The sequence below is a fragment of the Taurulus bubalis genome (assembly GCF_910589615.1).
Source record: "Taurulus bubalis genome assembly, chromosome: 2".
Classification (NCBI taxonomy): domain Eukaryota; kingdom Metazoa; phylum Chordata; class Actinopteri; order Perciformes; family Cottidae; genus Taurulus; species Taurulus bubalis.
Window position 1 is genome coordinate 5,463,819 of NC_136590.1, and position 22,893 is coordinate 5,486,711.

A 22,893-nucleotide genomic window follows, 5' to 3' on the forward strand; every position below is an offset into this window, starting at 1 on the left:
TTTGGGAAATTGACTTCGCGAGTTAGATGAGAAGACTTATACCGGTATCACATTTGTCCGTCGTTAAGCTTAGCTTAGCATAAAGCCTGGAAACAGCTAGCCTGGCTCTTTCCACTCGTTTTTACACTTCGTTTTTTGTACAGATTAAACAAATGAGATCAAAAAGTATTAATTAGTGAGAGCCAAACAAGACTAGCTGTTTCACCATTTCACCCATTTTTTTATGCTAAGCTAAGCAAACAGCCATCTGGCCGAAGCTTTATATTTCATAGACTGATGAGAGCGGTGTCAACCTCCCCCTCAACTCTCAGTAAGAAAACAAATAAGTGAATTCACTATATTTCCCCCAAATGTTGTCTGATACGTCTGTAAACTTTGCACAGCATGTCCCACTGTGGGTCAGTGACGTTTAAACAGTGGCGGGCCGTCAGGGCCTGCTAAGCCTTCTCTTCTGGCTAAACGGAATCACAAAGGTATAGCTATTTTATAATGTAATTGTTTTTCACAAATACACTATATGTATTATAATTACAGCGCACAGCTGATCGCGACTATGATTCAGACGCCACTGCGTTTAAATAAAGGTGGACATAAAGATAATATATATATGACAATAATAATAATAGATAGCAATAAAATAGGGAGATTCTGAGACATTTTGCTCTACATATTAATTATCACTTGTGCATCTTTCCACCCAGCATGTGACAATGACTTGGGAACTATTCATGCATTCTTAAATATTCATTCAATTATGCCAGCGTGTGGTTGTCTAATAATAGTAATTTTGCACCACAGAATGGGAGTTATTGGTGTCAGTGTGCACCTGTAATTGTGTCCTCCCCCCACCTCTCTTTCTGTTTCTGCATTGCAGTGTCTGCAGCCGTCAAGGGAGCACATGCACCGTGTGTCATCGCCGGTCATCTTCCCACCGCGCACAGACCGCCAGGCAACACGTCGAGTAACACGATGCACAACTTCCTCTGTCCTCCCGCTTCACCTTCCAAGCCGGTCGTCCCACGAGTCGTGAGCTTCATGCAGCTGACAGTGATGAGGAAGTATTGCTGCGGCTTTGCTTCCAGGAAATCCGATTTATTTATTTTTCATGCCGTGCTTCTCTGCGTTTAAAACAAGCGGTGATACGGATGATATCTGGGGGGGGGATTTCATTCCTCCTTTTTTTCTCAACAAATATTTAGATATTCTGTGTATTTTCCCTGCTGACCTCCTGTGGGTTTTCCACCCAGCTGTTCTCAGTCCCAGTAGGTTGCCAGATAAGACACAGCTTGTGAATAATGAATGGAACGGCACATTGTGGCCTCTGCTGCCTTAATAAAAACTATCTCCAAGTAAAAGCAAGTGCTGCGCTGTAGTTCTCAAATCCTTTGCATCTCCCTAAAAATTGCAGCGTGCCCTTGACAGGATGACAGGGTATTTAGTCGAATTCAACCGATGCCTGGGGCGTTTGCTTTTTTGGTTGTTTTTTTTACTGTCGCACTCTCTGAGTTTCCATTCAGGTTTAATACGTTTCTAATGAAAGAGAGCCGGCGGAAGATGTTTGAGTCAACCTCCTCTGCACAGTTACAGATCATTGGATGCTCCATTGAGGGTGATTTAACCGTGTGCCACGGGACATATTCCAAAAAGCATTCACACAATGGCTCCCCATTTACTTTCCTCCTTCTCTTCTCCTATTACAGTAATGGAAGCGGTGGCTTCTCAGGCTACAGACAAAAGAAAGCACGATGGGTATTACCTCCCCCCTCTTCTCCCTTCCTTCCTTGGTATGATGGTTTCAGGCGTGCACCCCGGTGTCATTGTGAAATAAGTCTATGAAGCTGCTCTCTCAATGGAGTTTGACAAAAAACGACCAACTCTGCTGCATTTCACCACGTTGCACCATGTGGAAAAATAATGAGGGAAATAAAGCATCTTCTGTTCTTTTTTATCAACAACGTACAGCTGAAATTCATAAGGAAAGACGGAAAACGTAGAAATCGTTTCATGCTGAAAAGTTCTCGGGATCTAGAGGACAATATATTCTGTCCTTTGTTTACTTACCGCAGTGGTTCTCAAACTGTGGGGCGTGACCCTCTAGTGGGGCGTGGAGGTATTACAGGTGGGGGGTGATGCTGTTTTTTTTAAATTATTTAAAAAAAAAATGATATATATATTTTTTTTTAAATAATCCTTTATTAATCCCACAGTGGGTAAATTATTCTCTGCATTTTACCATCCTTAGTAATTAAGAAGCAGTGTGCTGCTGTGAAGCTCTGGGGCTTCAGTGTCTTGCTCAAGGACACTTCAACATGAAACTATGGGGAGAACAGGGATCGAACCGGCGACCTTGTGACTTCAGGACGACCACTCTCTCCATCAACTTGACATAGTACAAAAGTACAAAGTATACACGGTCATAAAACATCATTAATAAATACATGGAGAAATGCCTGTACTTTCATGGAAATGTATAGTTACGCCGTGAACAGGTTGCGCATGCGCGACTTGGCGGTTCTTGGCGTTTTGCTAAAAGTCTCCGTGAGGTCTTTTCTGCTGTTGCATCTCTCAAAACAGAAAACAGATCTAAACTCAACATTGAGCATGAATTGAGAGCGGCCGTATGAAATCTACAACTCCGCTTAAAAAACATTTGTAGAGGAAAGCAGCTCTACAGCCACTAATACTGATACAACGTGATGGCTCATCACACATCTGCACTCATTCTGTTTTGCACAGGTTGAATGTTATTGTTATTATCTTGAAAATATATTCAGTGCAAAACAGGTTATTTGGAGCCACAATAAGTCATTTTTTTTGCCAAATATTAGTTATTTTTTGCACAGATAGAACTTTATTTGCATTGTTCTATCTAACAAAGTGATTGCAGATGTTATTAGTTTTTGTCTGATGGAGCGATCTGGTTTACTTGAAAGGATTGCAATTTTCTTTATTGTATTATTTGAAAAAGCACGGATGCAGGAATCACAAAAAGTTTGGACCATTTTGTTACAATTTTGTTGGGGCGTTGGGGCCCGAACATTTTTCTTCCTCCAAAGTGGGGCGTGACAGAAAAGGTTTGAGATCTACTGACTTACAGGAATAGTTATAGTGGGTATATATCCCGTATGTTAAGTACGCTTACGCCTTATTTCCACTGCAGGATTCGGCTAAACCTGACTCACCTTTGGTACCACGTACTTTTTCTCTATTTTGTTCACCCTCAGTGTAGGCGGGATTCTCAAAGCGAATGAATCTCCAAACGGAGGAACGTCTGCACTTTCGTTAATTTTCATAGCTATTGACGGTAGCTTGGCTGTTTAAAAAATGTCACAATGAGCGGTTGGCAGTGCTTTAACTCGCTTGGAACCTCGACCGAGTTGGTACCAAAAAAATCTACAAGTAACTAGAATGATCCACACATTTTGCAGATGGAAAACCCCCCCCAAAAATAACCAGTTGAGCTGAGTGGCGGCGTGCCTCACCGTGGAGTTTCGGTGTTGGTGACCTGCGGAGCGATTCGCCCACTGAACAGAACGGTTTCCATGTTTAGCTGTTATGCTACATGGAAGCGCGTGGACTCGTTATCAAAAAGGGAGCTCGTCCTTGAATATAGTCACTAAAAAAAAGAGCGTAAATTGTTCTTATTCTCCTGCTTAACTCTTCCTCACATAATGTCTTCATCATTCTGCAGGGCATGGGTCTGTTAGGGTGTTAGCATCCATTAGCTCTCCTGTCTAGACAGGACTTAAGGCTATTTGTGACCTGCTGGTCTCATACCGCCGGTGCTTCCTGGCAACACACGCAGCTTCAGGGTCTGTGAAACAGGATCAAAGCAACGCTGGAAGGACGTTGTGTATGTCACCTACACACACACACACACACACACACACACACACACACACGCACACACAAAATGGCTACAATGCCATTGATGCTTGATGTATGCAACGTCATAAAAGATATGAGGTCACTATTATTTTAATACAGTCTCACATCAGTTTGTGAAGAGAGTCATCAAATGCAATCTACAGTTTTGTGTACAGGAACACACATTCATTTATTGTGTACCGCTTGGAACAACTTTTTTCCGGGATGACATTGCGTTACAAAACAGAAAACTTAGGTTTAAGCAACAAAAATAAATCTGTAGGCTTACATAATTTATATTATTTAGGTTAATATATATGCAATTTAACAAGCTGAGAGAGAAATTAAAGAAAGCACTGAGAATATTATATTTATATAGAATATTATACAAATATAGGGATGCCCAGGGGTGTAACATGAAGGTATGCGCAGTATCTGTTTATGTCACAAAAGATATCTGTATCTGCGTTTAATACCAGAAATTGTCCGTCTGTATTAGATGGTTTTCTACTGCCAAAGTTATTGAGCAATTCCTGTTGGAGTATAATTTCAAAACCTCAATCTAACACTTAATTGCATTGGTCTTATCGTCCTCCTTTTGTTCATTATCTCGCACTTTGAAGCACAAACTGGGGCAGCAGGCTCTCAAAAGAGCTGACGAAGTGCAGATGAGGCCAAAACATGAGCAAATGGAAGCCGTGCCGAATCAGTTTACGGCCAACAAACTTGAATCGAGGTTGATATAATATTCCAGTGAATGACCACATCCCCTTGCGGGAATGAAGTCACTGTTGTCAAATCAGCACTGATGGTTCCTGTGCAGTCATGGCTACTGGAGGACTGGGATTTCACTGCTGAGCCTCAATAAATAAAAGAAAAACTCCTCTTTATCCAAGCGTGATGCTGGTTCTGAGGTAACCTGGTTTGGAGCAGCGGCCTGGCCAACTTCAGGCCCTCAAACAGTGAAATCTTTGATAAAATAAACACGGGAAAGCAACAAAAGGAACGCTGTGTTGGCTCGTGAAAGACCGGAGGATGGCTGGGATGAACAAAAAGGCCACTATGGGCGCCTCATTTGGGAGATCAAGACCCAAATACCAGATCTGATCCGCATGGGTTCCCCTTCACAACATTGGTCAAGAATCCTGGGTTCTTCTCCACAGTACGGTTTTGCAGGCCATTGTACACAACTAATGAGCATTTATAACCGAGTGTACTTTAGGTGAGTGAGTTTGACCATTTTGATCAAATAAGTATCCCAAAACACAGCAAATGACTTATCATTTCAGTTCAACCTTTAAACAATATCTATAGGTTAAACGTAGGTGATACTTCTGCCCAGAAGATACGACAAAAAGAGTGATAGAAAGTAGTGAAAACTGTGTGATGCAGTCAAAAGGTCCGGAACAAGTGAGTAAGTGGGCCGCGATCCAAAATGAACTGTATGTTCCCTTGTTCTGTTTTATCTTTTCTATGAGTTTCAAAAGTCAAACAAATCATCAACGCCTGAGTAAAACACATTTTTACTTCAGAAAAATGATTTTAAAAAAGCAAAAGGGAACAGACATGCATGAAACCACTCTAGCACCACATTACAAGCAGAGAGAGAGAAAACCTTCCCGACACGACCAGTCCAGGGTGATTTTCGTTTGGCCATGTGCTCCACAGCTCACGTGCAGCCGAGCTCCCACGTGCTCTCGCTATCTGTACGAGGCTGAACACAACGCCAGCCAATTTACAGCTGGTCTCACGCATCCAGGGGAGCTCTGCTCAGGGGGTCCCGACGCATGATGGATCTCTGATCCTGACCCGCCAGGCGGGAGACGTAGTGACAACAAGAAGCTCACGTGGGCCGAGACAGAATGATGATAAGAGAGTGCGTTTGCAGTGGATTGAGTCAGCTTCTCATCTGACACTGCTGTAGTTCAAGGCCTTTACGAGGTATACAAATGGTGCCTTTTGAAATGTGGTTGTATGAGGCACTTTTCCATAGTCGGTATACCTACAATAAATACCAGTTTGGAGAACCACACATGAGGACCAGCACAGTGCTGTGGATTGGGGACAGCACCTAAAATAATCTTTATTAATTTAAGTGGACGCTATATTTAGAATATTTCCACTACTTTACTTTGCCCTCAGACAGCCCTGAAGCCGTAATCTACAGTATGGTCACTTCAAAGCCAAAAGACTCCATTGACAAAAACAGTAATTTGACCTCGTAGATCACAGCTGGTCTACGGCGGCTTCGGTCGGTTACTTTGCTTATCTTATTGTTTGAACTTATGAATCTGAACTAATTCTTTAAAAGCCCAACAAGTCGCTCAATACCACAAACTAACTAACCGATCGAGGCAGCGGTAGACCAACAACTCCAGTATTCTGCTCGGTACAATTACTGTTTTTGTCAATGGAGTCCTGCGGCATTGAAAACAGCATAGTTCCAGTTATCTAAAACATATAAAAGATTGTGTGTTAGATTACACTGCCCAGCTACAGCAATAAAGTCCTGCTTTCATGTTGATATCAGTATATATAACTGTAGTATATCATGTATAGTAACATAGCACTGACAGGGGCTATTCTGCTGTACTTGTACTTGGCTGATAATACTTTTGCTTTTAATGGAGTATTTCTTTCATTGTTCAGACATTAAAATAAAAAGCAGAGGAGTGAACAAGTAAAAAAAAAAATAAAGAGTGCTGTTGTGATACCTGAGTCCACCTTTAAACAGCGGCAATTATTCTCACTCCATCGCATTAAATCATTCCGTTACATTAAATTGAGCAACATAATTCCCAAGTCGGCACATTCCCAGAGTCCTGCCCACCGCCAGAGGGACACGAATAAACCCCGATCTGTATATATAGCACCTCACAGCACGTCTGAGCCTCGGCTATCTGGGTTGCAGCTCAGAGGCCAGTCTGGGTTTAAACGGCAGTAACAGTCAGGATTAACCGACCAGAGCTGGTGTTTTTAGTGGGCTCTGATCATGTACACCCCCACTAGCTGGCAAGCGCCAGATGGGTTTTCTGGGTAATCCTAGCGTGGGATCAGGGGTAGACCCAGGGAGGTGGAGTGGGAGGACACAGGATTATTCACTGCTAAATTAAGACAGGAGACAATATCACTAAAATTTAAGAAGGTATCCAATTTCCAAATGTAATAATCCCAAATCTATATATTTTTGCGCATTTTTTTATAATGGTTTTCAATGAGTGTGAAGAGTTTTGCACGCTGCCGAGCGCCTTAAAGGCCTCGAGTTAAAATAAAAATCTATAGAAAATCTGATAGGGCAACAAAATGGCCGCGCTCTGTTGGATCAGACCCTTGTGCATCACTTCATGAGAACCGGGCTTCGACAGAACACATGGAATGAGAGAAATTCTTCTTAAAAAAGTGATTCAATCTGGACCCTTTGAGAGTCCATGTGGAAATCATCCATGATGTCATATTTATATCCCCCCCATCCTGCAACTGAGCAAGTTTGGCCAATAAGTTTAGATCACAGATAAATATGGGGCCCATTATTTCCTTGCGTGTCCCATGAGCGATGAATCATCCTTCAATCTGACTTTGAGCGTATTATTATTAGGATTGAATGTCCCCTGACCCTCGATGTGATACCTGTTATTCAGGAATAAAAAGAAAATGATCTCCGTCTTTTAGCCGATGGCAGAGGATGAATAAAAACAGATGATTATACTCATGTGTTTCTGTGCAGGCTAAAGGCCATTTCATACTGTGGCATTGTCTCTTTTTTTTAGAAATACAGCCTTGGTGTTGCTTCACTTGTAGCCTCGAGGGTAAAAAAACACGGCACTTTGGTGAAGTCGAGCTCCGGCTTCCCTTCACGATCCGTTCAATCGAACAGGCTCGGCTCTAAATGAAGGCCAAGTGGCAGCTTTACGACCTTTCAGGAATAAAAGCTTCAGCAACTAATCCGGTCCTCCCACAAGCATCGTACCGTTGAACCCACACAGGACCTTCACTCTGCTGCGTGTCCGGTACTAACATCCAACCTCCTCCGATCCACAGCAACGTCAACAAGGGACAATGTTGGTGTGAAAGAGGCAACAAGACACGAGTTGTCAACAACTTTAAAACTGCAACAACAAAAAAAGAATTAATGTCAAAGGGAAGGGAGATAAAGAAGAAACGGGATTCCCGTATCGATCTGAGCTTCTTTTCTCTAATCTCCCTGCCCGCTGAGTAACCTCAGCTGGATTCGACATCCAGCCACAGAAAAAAGCAATTTGACCCCCGCGGCCGCCCTCTCGGGTCACCCTTTAGTGGCTGCTGACTCCGGGTTGCCATGGCCACGGAAAAAATGATGCCCCGGCCTACGTTTGACGTGTTTAAGAGGCTTGGATTTGTGCCCAGCGCCCTATTGCTTTTCATCATGGGGGCTGTAAAGAGGCTGCATTATTGCTCTGTTGTTATTTATCTGGACTTCCTTTTCTTCGTGGTTTAGTTGAAATGCGTGTTTGTGCGCCGCGAGGCCAACTATCTCGACAATTACTGGATGTATTGACAAGAGCTTTTGCACGATCGTTCATTGTTCCCAGAGGATGAACCCTAATGACTTTGGGGATCGCCTTGACTTTTCACATCTGTGATTTTTGAGTGAAATGTCAAAAATGAGTGAATAATGCCAATATAATTATTTGTTTTGAATTATTGCAGAAAATATTCTCTGTGGAAAACAAACATTTTAGATATTGTAAAAGTCGGGTTATAAGCCGCTTCTACCTGCGGTGTGCTAGCTAGCAACAGCGCTAGCTAGCACTGCTGCTAGCTCTCCGCTGCTGCTACTGGCCGCTGCATCTCTGCCCGAGTCGGGTGTCGAGCCGGGGCTGGTCCCGCTACCTACAGTGGTTGTCGGGGAGCTAGCGGAGCGCTAGCCGGCTACAGCGGAGAGCAAACGGGGACACTGACCGAAGGTAGTAGCGGCTTATAAACCGACTTTTACGGTAGTTACATGTTTAATAAAAATCTTCACAAACTAACACAATTTCTATGAATTTTCAAGCGTGAATGCAATAAAGTAAGAAGCTAACGTTAGCGGCTATAAAGAAACTCCAGCAAGGTCACATGACTTTGTGTCTCCACCACTAAACTAAAGGAGGACTAGAGTCCTAGTGAGGACGCTTAGTTGTATCATTTAGACTCTTTTTATTTGATATAGTAGAACATCTCTCTGACCTTATTTCAGCCATTTAACCAAAAACACGTTGATTTCAAGATGAGGAAACCGGAAGTGTCAACATGTAATCCATTGCAAGTGGAAGCCTATTGTTAAATCGTGCAGGCTCCTTCTGCTGCAACCCACAGTCATGTAAGTAATCTTTTACAGCCGGTTCTTCCTCGCAGTCATTTCATGCGTCTTCATGAAGGGAAACAGGAAGAAACAGCAGGATTGTTTACGTCCTCAGGTCGATGGATTGACTGACTAAGCCTGTCTTTGAGTTATGTCACATGACTGCAGGGATACACCTAGCCATACGTGGCATCTAATCCCTGACACATAATCCCCAAGGCTTCCCTTCTGCTGCATTATACTTCCTGTCGGCCTCAATTGCACCTAAACCAGAAGAGGCAAGAGACACAGAGTGTGACAGGAACATGTGAAAACACGCTCACGCAGCTCCCTTTTCCTTCTCTGGAGTCAATCAGTCAATCAAGTGTGCAAAACACCGTTTCCTTCGCTGCTATACGGTGTCTTTTACACCTTTTTATTTAGAGAATTGCAGTGTTTTTTTCTTCTTTTCCCGTTGGTGGAGTTATGCCTCTGCATGCCCACAGTGTGTCTGAGCTGCTGAAAGCACCACCATCGTGATGCTAATTTATTCAGAGACCAGCTGCTGTGTCAAGATGATTCTGCAAAAGACACCCTTGAAAGTTTTAATGAGTTCAGCGAGGTTGATAATGGGGACGGCGAGGTCGCACAAGTTGAGATGCTGTGTGTGTGTGTGTGTGTGTGTACGTACGAAAGTGTGTTGTCGTATTATATGCGCATGCATTCATGTCTGTTTTGACTTTCAGCATTAAGGAACACTCAGCAGGAGGCGTCTGAGAAGGTAACAAGTCGTTATCTCATCATGTAGAGCAAGACGACTACGCAGCATGAGCGCACACACACACACACACACACACATACATTTACTGTATGCAGGTCAGCAATGTGTGACCTTTAGATTGAGCCTTGTAATTGTTGCACAATATCACATTTGAGTGGCAATTTAAGAGATTTGTGGAGAGACGAGTGGATTGTTAAACCCTCTAACGCGCACAGAATTGCCACAAATGGGTTTAATGCTTTTTTGCTGGTCATCAAATGACGCAGCAACAATAAACTGTTACATGACACGTCACAAAATCTGAGTGTTCCGATGACCTTGAATCGTAAATGCAAAAAACAAACAGTCATGGCTATATTATTCACGAAAGGAAAATCAAAGGGAGATTTTCAGGGAGATTGTGTTGCGTTTCTTTTCTTTTCACCAGGAATCCTTCACTGTCACTCTAGCTTCTAAATATATACAGTTATAGTGTAAATATGCACTTAAAATATAGATTATTAGGGGGAAAAAAGTAATCTATCCATCTCTCTTGGGTCATTCAATTGTCATTTTATAATCCAACAAATGTCTGTTTCAGATATTATGGAAATTAAATAAAACAATCACTTTTTTGGGCCGCTTGTCAGCAGCGGAAACTATTTAAACCAAAAGTAAAATACTAACACCTGCCGATATTGTGAACTTGTTTGTAAAGAGTTGCCTATTAACACATTGAACCGACACAGAGCAACATTATCATTCATTTGGCTTCATGTTTGAGTCCGAAATTCACTTATTTATTTTTGCTCTATTTTTGGTCTCCATCCACTCCTGAAGGAAATATCCGTCTCTTCATCTGCTAAACGCTCCACTAATGTTCCCACAGCTAGCTAACAAAATGCACAGTATTTCGATACTTTGTTAATATAAAAATATTGATATTGGAAATATTTAATAATTTGGCCCAATATATTTTATTAGAAATTTCACAATTTCTCAAACCAAAACCATGGAGGGTTTCCATTCACTTCCATTACCTACAAGCAAAGCAATGAAAGTTCTGTACAGTGCGTAGATTTATTAAGTCTTCAGTGTTACAAAAATGTACAATTTGTATAAACATTATTAACTGAAACTTAACCTCTGTGGCCACGAAGGGAATGCACTTAGGATAACAGTTCCATGGCAAGAATATTTAATATCACGTGGTGCTCCATCACCACCGACCTCTGTTGCATTTCACATCATTTACAAAAAACAAAATCCCTCTGTCCAACACAAACACTAAGAAAATGTGGAATAAATATTTCAGGGAAGCATCTGTGGAACAAAAACAGCAATTTATAGTGGGACAGAATCTGTGCAAGCTTGTGAAGGATTATACGGGCGTTTTATAGAAGATAGGGACCTGAAACGTGAATGTCATATTAGTCCTACAGATAACAGGCAAATGTCTCGCTATAGAATTATTCTTTAAAACAGGTGTAGAAAAGCACTTAGTGAAGACTAACTGCTCAAGGTTCCCCTTTTAAATCTAAAACGTAAGCTTTCGATGGGCGGCTGCTGGACGGAGAATATGTCAATAGCCTTTCAATTATTATGAGCAAATCCATTTCTCGTGACCCTGCGGCCGCGCGTAATTGTTGTCGTGTCGGCACGGATCGCTCTCCCAGTAAAAAGGGGCCCATTAGGCCTGGAAGCGTCTCAACCGTGGAAAAAAAGAAAGAAAAAAGTCTCCACAGCGTGTGAGTCGAGGCCGTTCACCTCTTCCTGTTCCTGTTGTGCTTCACCATCTTCTTCCGCTTCAGTATCATCTCGTAAAGTTTCTCCAGGCCCGGCTGCAGCCCCCGGCCGTCCACGGCGCTGCAGCTCTGCACGTGGTGCAGCGTGTACGCGTTTAGTTCGTGGACCGAGAGCAGCTTCTCCACCTCGCCGACGGACGAGGCCGAGTCCCGGTCCTGCTTGTTGGCCAGGATGAGCACCGGCACCCCCTGGTTCTCCGAGGTGCGGGTGATCTTGTGGAGCTCCACTTTGGCCTCCTCCATGCGCTCCAGCTCGGTGGAGTCCACCACGAACACCATCCCGTCCGTCCGCCGGGTGTACGACTTCCACAGCGGCCGCAGCTTCTCCTGGCCGCCGACGTCCCACACCTGGAAGTTTATGCTCCTGGACGGCCCCACGGCCACCTTGATCTTCTCCGTGTTGAAGCCCTTGGTGGGGATCGTCTTCACGAACTCCTTCAGCTTGAGCCGGTAGAGCAGGGAGGTCTTCCCGGCCGAGTCGAGCCCGATCACCACCACGTGCAGAGACTGGAAGTTTGGCAGGAAGGACGTGTTGGGAGCGATATCAGTCAGCTGGTTCCCCATGATTGCAGCCGGCAATTCACACCTACTTAGGGGAGGTGACGGATTCCTGATTTAATCCTCTTTTCTTTTTCTGTTTTCTCAGTAGAGTGGCATTTGGTCCTCGTCCTCAGAGGCCGGCGGGATCAGACGGTGCTGGGGAACAAAACAAACACAGAGTTAATACTTAATGAGAAGACAATGGTGGGGGGGGGGGTGTCTTCGGGGTCTGCGTGTTTGCAAAGCTGGCTGCAATGTCACAATCTCGCCTAAGGAATTTACAATAGCGCCGATTGTCAGTGTGTGGAGGCACATTTGAAAGTGTTTGATTACTCTGTCACCTTAACCCAATTTGCTGCACACTCGAGTGAGTTATACTGATTATATACAACGATAATTGTCAGAGCCAACCGGCAGCTAATTGGCTGGCTGAGGTCAGCTGGAGCCTAAATCCGCTTAACCCGGCTAAAGACCTGCAAAGGCTTTTCCATATTTAGGAACATTGATTTCAATGCAGTGGATGCATCATATCGTGTATTCTGTGAGCGCCGCTGCAGCAGCACTAATCCGGTTGTTGTTGACGTCCTGATACCCATCAAACAGCTGCCTTTGGCCAGAAGACAGGGAGATATCTAGTATTGACTCACGAGCAGGAAAATCCTGGCACCGCATATTATGACAGTGTTTATTATTCAAAGAGTATTAATTATAGGAGGCAAAATGTCATTATTGTGAGTCGATGTGTTGTGTTACTCGGTTGTATTTGAACATTTGTCCTGTTGGGAATGAGCCAAATATAGTTGTCTTCCCCTCCTGCACGGAACCATCCGGTTTAATTGCATCGCATGTTGTTAACATGACGTTTCAAGCGCGCGCTCACACACATTTTTAATTAAACTTCCCAAAACACGACCTCTGTGAGGTTAACTTTCAGGGACACCGCTGGCACAGTTTTAATCTAGTGATATAAACATTATAAAATGCGGGTCACATTATAAGAAATTATTTAATCACCAACACGAGGAACTGTCCTCCTCTCGTGCAAGAAACGTTCATACCTTTTCCAAAAGTGCAGCGAGAACATCATCCACAGGCGATAAACACGTCCATAGTTAACAGATTACGTTCGTCCCGGCGGTCACATCCGCTCCTGAGCTCATCCGGCTGCACTGAGGAGCTCTCCGGCGAGGCACGAGCGCACAGCGGCTCACAAAAGCCCTGGTGACGTCACGCTCACCTGGAGGGCTGCTCCGCGCCCCCTTCCGGTGCTGCGGTGAACTGCAGGGGAAAGTCCTGCATTTGAAATGGTACTTTTAGGTGAACCTATAAAAGTATTAGGGTTAAAAAATATACACTTTAAAAGTACCACAAGTAAAAGTGCTCATTATTATTATGCAGAATGGCCCATTTCAACATTATGTATGTAATATTACTGGACTATATTTATTGATGAATTCATGTGTGCATTTAAATGTACAAATGTACATTAAACGTTTAAATGTTGCAGCTATACCGATCCCAGAAAATGGCAATGACGACATATCATTATTGCATTTCCTGCAAAGTAACGCCAGCGGTCAAATACATGTAGTGATATAAAATATAAAAATGTATTGGAGTATAACTATAAATAAATACTCAAGTAAAGTAAATGTATAGTGTTCCTAAGTATCAGAAGTCTGTGTTGCATTATAATATAATTTGATTATTAATACTGATGCATTAACATGCAAGTAGTACTTTAATGTTGTAGCAGGCAAATTCATTTTAATAATATAGTATACTGTTGTGCAATTTAATAAGATAAGATATTCCTTTATTCCCACAGTGGGGAAATTTAAAATATATCAATGCATATTTTATAATATCTACAACAATACAATTACTACCATCTGCAAAATTTAGATTTCAGAGCAGTGCTGTAAAAAGTAGGGTTTTCAACAGCAAATTATCCTCAAAGTATCAATTAAAGTACTCAATATTATTGGATTTTTTTCCTGATTAATTAACGTCTAAATAGCTTCTGGATGTTACATGTAACAACTGTATATACTGTTCTATAAAGATACATATTTTATAAATGCATCATATGTTTGACGTAACTAAAGCTGTCTAAAAAGTACAACACTTGCCTCTGAATAGTGAAATATGTTTATAAATATATTTCTCTGTGGATATATACTTTTGTGCACAAATATTACCTTCTTCTATGCTTTTTGAAAATACTACTTGCTAGGTAGGCAATCATGTAATTTGCCTCAATAATGTATTACAGTTAAATACATCATAGCTGGGCTACATCTGACAGTCTAAAAAAAAGTGTTGGCTCCACCCTGTGTCCACTTTCAGGAAGTGGAGCTAAATGTGAGTCTTCTTGTAGATTATTATTGTTTTCTATACTCAGTATTTTATAGAAAAAAGGCATTCTGATCTGTGCTGACGTGACAAAGAATAATAACAAACTGTATTTTCTATCAGAGTTGCAAACTTGCATTCTGCAAACACGCCACTTGATCATATTTTAATATGATTAAAGCATGGCGTCCCCTCAGCACCACTCCAACACAATGAGGATCAATTGTCCAAAATGCTTAGATGGAAACAGTCTAAAAATGTACCAGAAAAAACATTTACATTTCAGAACCTTAAGTGCCAACGTTTAATAAAGTGCAAATGACTCAGACAAGATTAGAGCTCAACATCCCATTTACACAATGCCCACAAAATAAATGTACACATCTTTGAATAAAGGTACACAGCCGTCCCTTTCATTAATGTAAGACATTATGCTTGTTCCACACACTTATGAGCCCACCTACAGATTTAAAGGCACATCGCAATCAAATGAGAGAAAAGTGTACTTGAAAAATCAATGTAATCATAACATTGTGGTGAAGGTCTTCTATGCTAAAAACGACATACAGGAAAAGATCATTTCTTCAGTGTTTTATGTACACTTTGTTGCTAGGTGTTCTTATACTCTTTTCCTAGAAACAGAGTATTTCTACACTGTTGAATAGGTCATTTTTTCTTAAAAGGTGCTCAATGCTGAATTCAGAGTACATCTATTGCCTCCACACAGCTCTCAACATGGAGGCAGCGGCTATCAACAGCAGCAGTGCTGTCAGAGCGAACGCCATCTTTTTGTGTGTTTGTGATTGGCTAGTATTGTTGCCTCAACTGATGATTTTGCACACAAGAGACGTTTTTTTTTAAAAAAATACTGCTGTGGTAGCTGCAGCATCCTTTCAATAACAATGTAGCTCCGCCCCTAAAGCATACCCTACTCTACGGGCCGTTTTCCTCTAAATAGGTCCATAAATTACTAAACGAACATCATGAAACGAGCGATTCAGACCATAAACTCATGTTTACGATGTTTAGTGAGGGAATAAATCAAGAGAGAAGTAGACTTTTTACAACCAGACTTCTTTATACAACCAGAGGAGTTGCCCCTTGATGACCAGGAGAAAGAATGCAGCTTCTGCATTGGCTTCACTTTTCCGAACCGGAAGTGGCCGCCTGGTATGACTTGTATGACTTGTTGCTATATGGTGATGGAAGAAAATACATGAAAAAAATAAATCACTAACACACATTTTCTGTAATTATTCTAGTTATGCATGTGGCTATAGAAGAGCCTCACATGCACTAAAGTGCAAAGACGGCCGGCCGGAAATGTAAACAAAGCACAGAGGAACTCACACACAGGGAGCGCGACTTCAGTCGCTGCTCAGGTAGACATTTACTCCACTGTACCGTCACATAGACAATAGTAGCGTGATGCTACATTAATGCCCTGAACCCTTTATATAGAGCATTTAAGTAAAGGCACGATTCACTGGATGGATTAGATGCATTTTCAAAGTCACACACTGAAGAGGAAAACGGGTGCAATGCAGCCAGAATATTAATTATTTCACACACTCCCACTTTTGTGTTTTTCATTTGGATTTCATCATGTCACAGGATGAGGGATTGTTGAATTGGTGCCACAGTCAATATACTCAAAGGTGTCCAAAGAAACCTGCTCCGTGTGAGAAAGATACGAAATGTTCATCGTCATTCTGGGAAGGAAAAAAGAAGAAAAAAACATTATTAGAGATCTTTTATCTTTATAATGTTTTAAAGCAGCACTAATCAATATTGACGATAGATCAAATTACTTATGTAATGTAGCTCTACAGAGTGTTTTAGTGTCTTTTAGCGTTTTGTTTTCCAACCTACAAAAGTAGATATTTTTCTCAAGAGTTGGTTGAGACCAAAACAACTGTATCTAACACTATTCTTCAGCTTTATTTTTTCCAGAATGTTTGTTCTTTTTCCTAACTGTTTAAAGTATTCATGTATAAGTACATTGAAAGCAATGCAAAAAAGCCAAATTCCTTGTCTGTGCACACATACTTGGTCAATATAGTTGTTTCAGATTTTAAAAAAATGGTGCTGTATATAACTAAACGTTACTCCAAAAAAATGGTGCTTGTATATCAGAAATGTTTGTATTCTTGCTAGTTTGCAGCCATCCAAATATAATATGTTTTAATATAATTTCTATGCACGTAGACTGAAGCCTACGTTTTGTTGTGGTCTCCTGTAGGTTTTGATTGGTCAATACAAGCTGACTAGTAAGTAACTGATGTTACCACTTGTACTTATTCTGGCTTTGCACTTAAGTGTCTGTCAAATGAATGACATGCAGTATTAAGTTCAGTAGAGGGCAGTCTGTCATTATGCAGTCTGCCTCACAAGAGCTTTGCTGTCATTAATCTTGAGTTCAATCCAAGTGAATAGGAGGAAACTCGACTCCCAAGCAGAACTGTCTTCTTTGAAAACAGAAGCGAAAACCCCACGTTGGTTTTATTTGTGGATATTAAAAGCCACTTATTTCCGAGTGAAACCTTCGCGTGACTGTAGTTTCATCTCAAAGAAACATTTCAGAAGTAAAGATTTGACCCTTTTCTTCAGAGAGAAACAGTTTCTCGTGTCTCTAACACCAGTTTGAGACACGGCGTGAAGCTTTTTAAGATTGAGATGGACACTCACTGCAGCTCCAGAAATAGCGTGTGAATGTGGAAGTTTTTCGACTTGCAGTAAGAGCTGAAAGAGATGAAAGCAGCAGATGTGTGGACACGTGCGGAATTCAGACGTATAAACAATAATAATGATGGACATGGCATTATATCATAATCACACAAAGCTGACTGACTTGAGGCCTGGATCGATGATGGGCAGGTCGATTTCAAAGGTGTACTGCAAAAGAACGATGGGTTATAAATTAATTGCGTGATCAAAACACACCGGCAGTATATTTTGAACGCGACTCATCCTTTGCGACGCTCACCGATTGCTGCGAGCGGGACTTGATGGCGGTCATGTTGGTGATCTTGCTCTTGCCGGTGACCACTTTGGAGACCAGACCCTGAACGCTGAACTCGACGATCTGAACTGGGACAAAGTTCTCGTTGGAGATGCTGATGAGGTTCTAGGAGAGGAAACGCACACGCGGCTCGTCAGGTGCACGCAACACACCTTTTCCATCATTAAAACGTCTCGGGGGAACTTTGTCCTCCCACGAAACTACAGCAGATATTTACAGGCCGTCATGTGAATGCACTTCAGACGGTGTTTGGACACGCACAATAATAGTGTGATGGCTTAGGAAGTTCAGAGGAAAGCACACTTTGTAATGCATGAATATAAAGTCTACTATTTTATAGGAATACATAGAGAAGGATGCAGTTGCGTTTGATTAATTTCTCTACTGCCTTTTTATTTATTTTAATAAATACGGAGCACCTTGATACGGCACTGTAATTTTCTTTACATGGCCTATAGTTTTAATTAATTTGATTATATTTTTAATTCATATCGTTTTACTCTTTATTGTGTTTTTTTTTAAATAATAAAACATTCTATTGCCGAGTTATATGAAAAGATTTACACCACTCATGTCTGTGCACTAGATATGTCGCTGGAGCTAGCAGTTAATTAGCTTAGCGTAGCAGCTTGCCTGGCTCTGTCAAAGGGTAACAAAGTCTGCCTAGCAACACATGCAAAGTTCACATATAAACATAATGCTTGTTTAATTCGTACAAAAACTGTGGTTTAAAAATGGACAAGCCAGGCTGTTCACCCCCGCTTCACTATCACTAGCTAACTATCAATATTCTCATCAAACTCTCAACAAGATTGCATGCACACATATTTCTCTTTTTTCCCCCATATCTATTTAAAAACAAAGGAAAACCTCATATTTACAGCGAAAGAGCAGCTATCTACAGATAAAATGTGTTCTTTTAGCCTTCTTGTCCACTTTACACTGTTAGCATTCTTGTTTTAACTGTTTGGTTAGCGCTAAAGTGTTTAGCTTGATTTTAAGATGTGCTTTTTAAGTTACTACCAATTATATTATATTATATTATATTAATATATATATATATATATATATATATATATATATATATATATATATATATATAAAAACAATACTCTAGTCTTAACTCATTTTGACCCAAAAGGAAGCCCCTTTATTTTTGGCTTTTTATGGCAGAATACTGTACTAACTAGTTCCTCTAATTCCTGTACCAAAGACACACAAACGACCCCTGCACAAGCTTATACTTCCTCTGCAAAGGGACTTTTGAAACAACAAAGAGGGAACACAGCTTTACGTGCAACGCTCTGCACTGCGTTGGGAGTTCATGTGACTTACGGTGACCTTCATGTCAACGGTATCTTGGTCGAAGTAGACCATGACCGACAGCACGGACACCGGCGTGAGGGTGACGCTCCGGGGGAAGAGGAAGAAGAGGATCAGACTGCACAGGAAGAGACACACGGCCATGGAGACGCACACGTGCAGCTTCCTGAAATGAGATACAAACATGCACAATTATAAATCACATATTGTGTTTGATCTGGATGGAAATACCTTGTCATCAATATTACGTAGTCATATCTTATTTTATTGTTCACTGTAAATTAATTCTCTCTTAAATTCACTTATGTTTCTCTTCTCTCACATTAAATAGTTATTCTCATAGAAGAAGAAAAAACATATTATAATGTAGCAGAGTAAGAACTCTCAGGCTTTAATTGATTATAATAATAAAAAAAAGCAGGAAACTGTGCACTGTTAAAAACTAATATAAAAATGTATAGAAACAGCTTGTTGTATTTCTTTGTTAAATATGATGAAAATATCTTAGAAATGTAAAAAAAAAAAGAAGTACATTTTCAAGAATATTGTGCTTTATAGTCGTACTTCCAGGTTGAAGTGGCCCTCGAATGAGATGACAGTACCAGTGGGGGGCCCCCAAGCCAAATAGAGTTTGAGACCCCTGCTATAAAGGCACACATGCACATATTCATTCATTCATGACTTACGTGCGTCTGGGCTTCAGCCTCACATCATTACACGGGATTACAGCCACGAGCTGATCTCCATGGCCTGTCAATGCAAAAAAAAGACATAATAGAATATAAATAATCTCCTTCCAACGCTTTGTTTTTATGATAAAGCAAGACATTTTAAATAGATATAACCCATATTTTTTGGGCTTTTTTTTTTCTACCTCATTTGCGTTTTTTGCATTTTTATGAATCATGTGTTTTGATATGTCACAATGTACATTTGTAATGACGCAATAGCTTTAGGGGGAACTTGTGGGATGGGATTTTATTACAATTAATTCCAAATAGTATTTTGTAGCCTGTGATCTAAACAAACAAATGAAAGTGGAACACTTGTGGCGAGACGGAGGCAGCTGTCGAGCCACAGCTGTGACTTTCTAGTTCCCTTAATTGTTGAATCTTAAATTAAATGTTATTTAGAGGACGAGGATCTCAGTTAGCTGCCTTTTGTTATTGAGCCACTAAAAATGCTTAAAAATGCAATCAAATTTTTTTCTTCTTAATGGTTGAAAAGAACAAACCTCTGGGGATTCGCCCGGTGCCTCGGCACGTGGGGCAAGAGTCTCCCGATGAGTGTCCGCTCATGGAGCCGTACGGAGGGAACTGCTTCAGCGTTTTCACATTCTCCATCCCTTTGGTCACACCAGGTCCCGTTTGTAGTTTTGCCGTCTCACGCTGGCGTCACCGTGACACTTTTATCAAAAGAAATAGTCTGTGGAAGAAAAACAAGACAAAAAGCCTAATTACAGCATGTAGACCGAGTGCAACATTACAGACGTCTCCTTTTGGAGTCATTTGCGTGGACTTATAATGAAGAATTCCTAACAAACATTGTGCTAATAAATAAATACGAGTATATGTGGGAGAACAGGGGAAAACATACTTGTGTTGTTCACCTTCAGCTGTCCAGAGGGCAAAGCCTGTGTTTGTGTATGCAGAGCCAATAAAAGCATTCGTGTTGGGAGCCAAGCCGCTACCACACACACTACCACCTTTTGTTTTCCGAGGGAACTCGATGTACAATTAAAAACACAATAGATCATTTGCTTTTTTAAACAACGAACCTAAAGTAGACGGAACTTCTCGATAACAACCTTTTAAATGGCCAATAAAAGCTCTATCTTGAGTGAAAAAACACCTTCAGTGACATTATTTTATGGTGCTATTGCAACTTTGTCAGTAACTTTTAATGTGTGATGACGTCATCACATTGTCCTTAAATGAAGTAAAAGTAGAAATATCAAAGTGTAAAACACTATTACAGATAAAAAGATCAAAATTAATTTACAGCAAAATGTAAAAGTATCATTAAACAGAATGACTCATTTTAAATTATGCTATTATTATTATTATTATTATTATTGTGTTATTCTTGAATGCAATAGGTCTTTGTTTTAAATCTAAATAAAATACATGAAAGAGCATTTTTAGTAGTTTGTCAATGTGGATACTTTGTGTACTACTGGGTAGATTAGTAATACAGTACAAAATCATATCATTTGTATGTTTCAAGTAAATGTAGTGCAGTAAAAAGTACAATATATCCCTCTAATGTAGTAGCAGAAAATGGAAATACTCAAGTAAAGTACAACTATATCAACATTGTACTAAAGTAGAGTACTTGAGTAAAAGTACTCAGTCATAGAAAGAAAGTTTTCTCCTTACATTTAGATAATCTGAACAACAACAGAAGGTCTGGAAGCTCAAATATGATCAAGCCCATTAAATTAAATATATTCACTTTTATATATTATACGTACTTTTCTTGCAGTGATGCAATAATTACTTACTGTGTATAATGTTGCAACATTTCACTAGTTTTTTCATTGAATCACTCTGCTTTCACAACTTGAAACTTCAGCCCAAGCTGGTAAACAATATAAAAACTAGCTCTACAGTTTACTAACCTGGTATTAAAAGTAATGTGGCTCATACAGAGGAACTTGTTTATTTCTTATTTAATCAATTGCAGCTAAACAATATATCTATCTATCTATCTATCTATCTATCTATCTATCTATCTATCTATCTATCTATATATATATATATATATACACTCACCAGACTCAAACTTACCAGATGTATTTGGACTACTTCCACTTATTTAAAATACTGTTTTTGTTATGCCTGTGTAGCCTTTGTACATTTCTACTCTTATTATGATCCAATAAAATATGATGCATTAATATTGAGTAGATGCTAAAAGCATATCAAATAGTTCAAACTATCTCCACCTTAACCAACTACAACAATGCAGTGCTGCTTCCACATTAATGTAATATATTGTAGTGTAATATAATTGTGACATTTCTGACGCAGCACGTTTACTTGTGACGCAGTATTTTATAATGCAGTATTGTAGTGAAGGTGTGTAGAAAGCCTCCCTGTGGGTCGCTAGCAGGATGTTTGAATCAAATCAAATGTCTGGACTTTAAATAATAACTGAGACGCAGATTGTAACGATTAATCGTCTTTGTACCTGATCCTTTTCCACATATTAACACAATATTTAGGAAACTTCTCCCAAAAGACAGACGTGGAAGACATTTTTACATCTGGGGTTTGTTTGTCGAGCTTTCTGCTGCTGAACATACAAACATGGCTCACAAAACAAATAAACAAACACAAAAATAACAACGTCACAACGCAGGAGAACTTACCTCACAACACTGACGCACACAATATCCCCCGGACTGAGAAACTAAACCGGCTTCTATATTAATCTGAGGATTGAAACGCGAAATTACTGCCGATTCACCTCGACTCTCTAGAAAAAAAAGACAAGTGGGAGGAACATTTCCTGCTTCTGCAGCGCGGTGACAGGCTGCAGATCACATGTGCTGCTGAACTTTCCTTCTCCTGAGCGACTGCGACGCTAAGGAGCACAAACAACGCCTCCAAAATCAATACATACATGGATGGATAAGTGTATGAACCAATACATACGTGGATGAATAAGTGTATGAATCAATACATACGTGGATGAATAAGTGTATGAACCAATACATACGTGGATGAATAAGTGTATGAATCAATACATACGTGGATGAATAAGTGTATGAATCAATACATACGTGGATGAATAAGTGTATGAATTAATAAATACATAGATAAATAAGTATAGGAATCAATACATACATGGAGAAATAAGTATAGGAATCAATAAATACATGTATAAGTAAGTATAGGATTAAATAAATACATAGATA

General features: G+C 40.5%; 2 protein-coding genes across 2 annotated transcripts; both read right to left on the minus strand.

The window, feature by feature from the left end:
• Window positions 1–11,689: 11,689 nt before the first annotated feature.
• Window positions 11,690–12,295, minus strand: arl4d (ADP-ribosylation factor-like 4D; the record flags this gene model as incomplete). Its single annotated transcript, XM_079214032.1, has 1 exon — window positions 11,690–12,295. The coding sequence occupies one exon, from the start codon at window positions 12,293–12,295 to the stop codon at window positions 11,690–11,692; it is 606 nt and encodes a 201-aa protein (XP_079070158.1).
• A 2,627-nt stretch (window positions 12,296–14,922) lies between these two features.
• tmem106a (transmembrane protein 106A) lies at window positions 14,923–22,443 on the minus strand. Its single transcript, XM_079213977.1, has 8 exons — window positions 22,345–22,443; window positions 20,206–20,396; window positions 19,658–19,721; window positions 18,984–19,137; window positions 17,613–17,753; window positions 17,478–17,521; window positions 17,315–17,368; window positions 14,923–16,338 (listed from the first exon to the last, which is right to left on the minus strand). Exons 2-8 carry the CDS (start codon window positions 20,312–20,314, stop codon window positions 16,230–16,232), a joined length of 675 nt encoding a protein of 224 aa, XP_079070103.1. The 5' UTR covers window positions 20,315–20,396; window positions 22,345–22,443; the 3' UTR covers window positions 14,923–16,229.
• Between the last annotated feature and the right edge of the window lie 450 nt (window positions 22,444–22,893).

Coding starts and splice junctions, on each gene's coding strand:
- tmem106a (XM_079213977.1), bottom strand. CDS start 20,314: ATGGAGAATGTGAAAACGCTGAAGCAGTTCCCTCCGTACGGCTCCATG. Junction 17,754..18,983: donor CCGTTGACATGAAGGTCACC/GTAAGTCACATG, acceptor TTCCTCTCCTAG/AACCTCATCAGCATCTCCAA. Junction 17,369..17,477: donor ATCATCGATCCAGGCCTCAA/GTCAGTCAGCTT, acceptor CATCTCTTTCAG/CTCTTACTGCAAGTCGAAAA.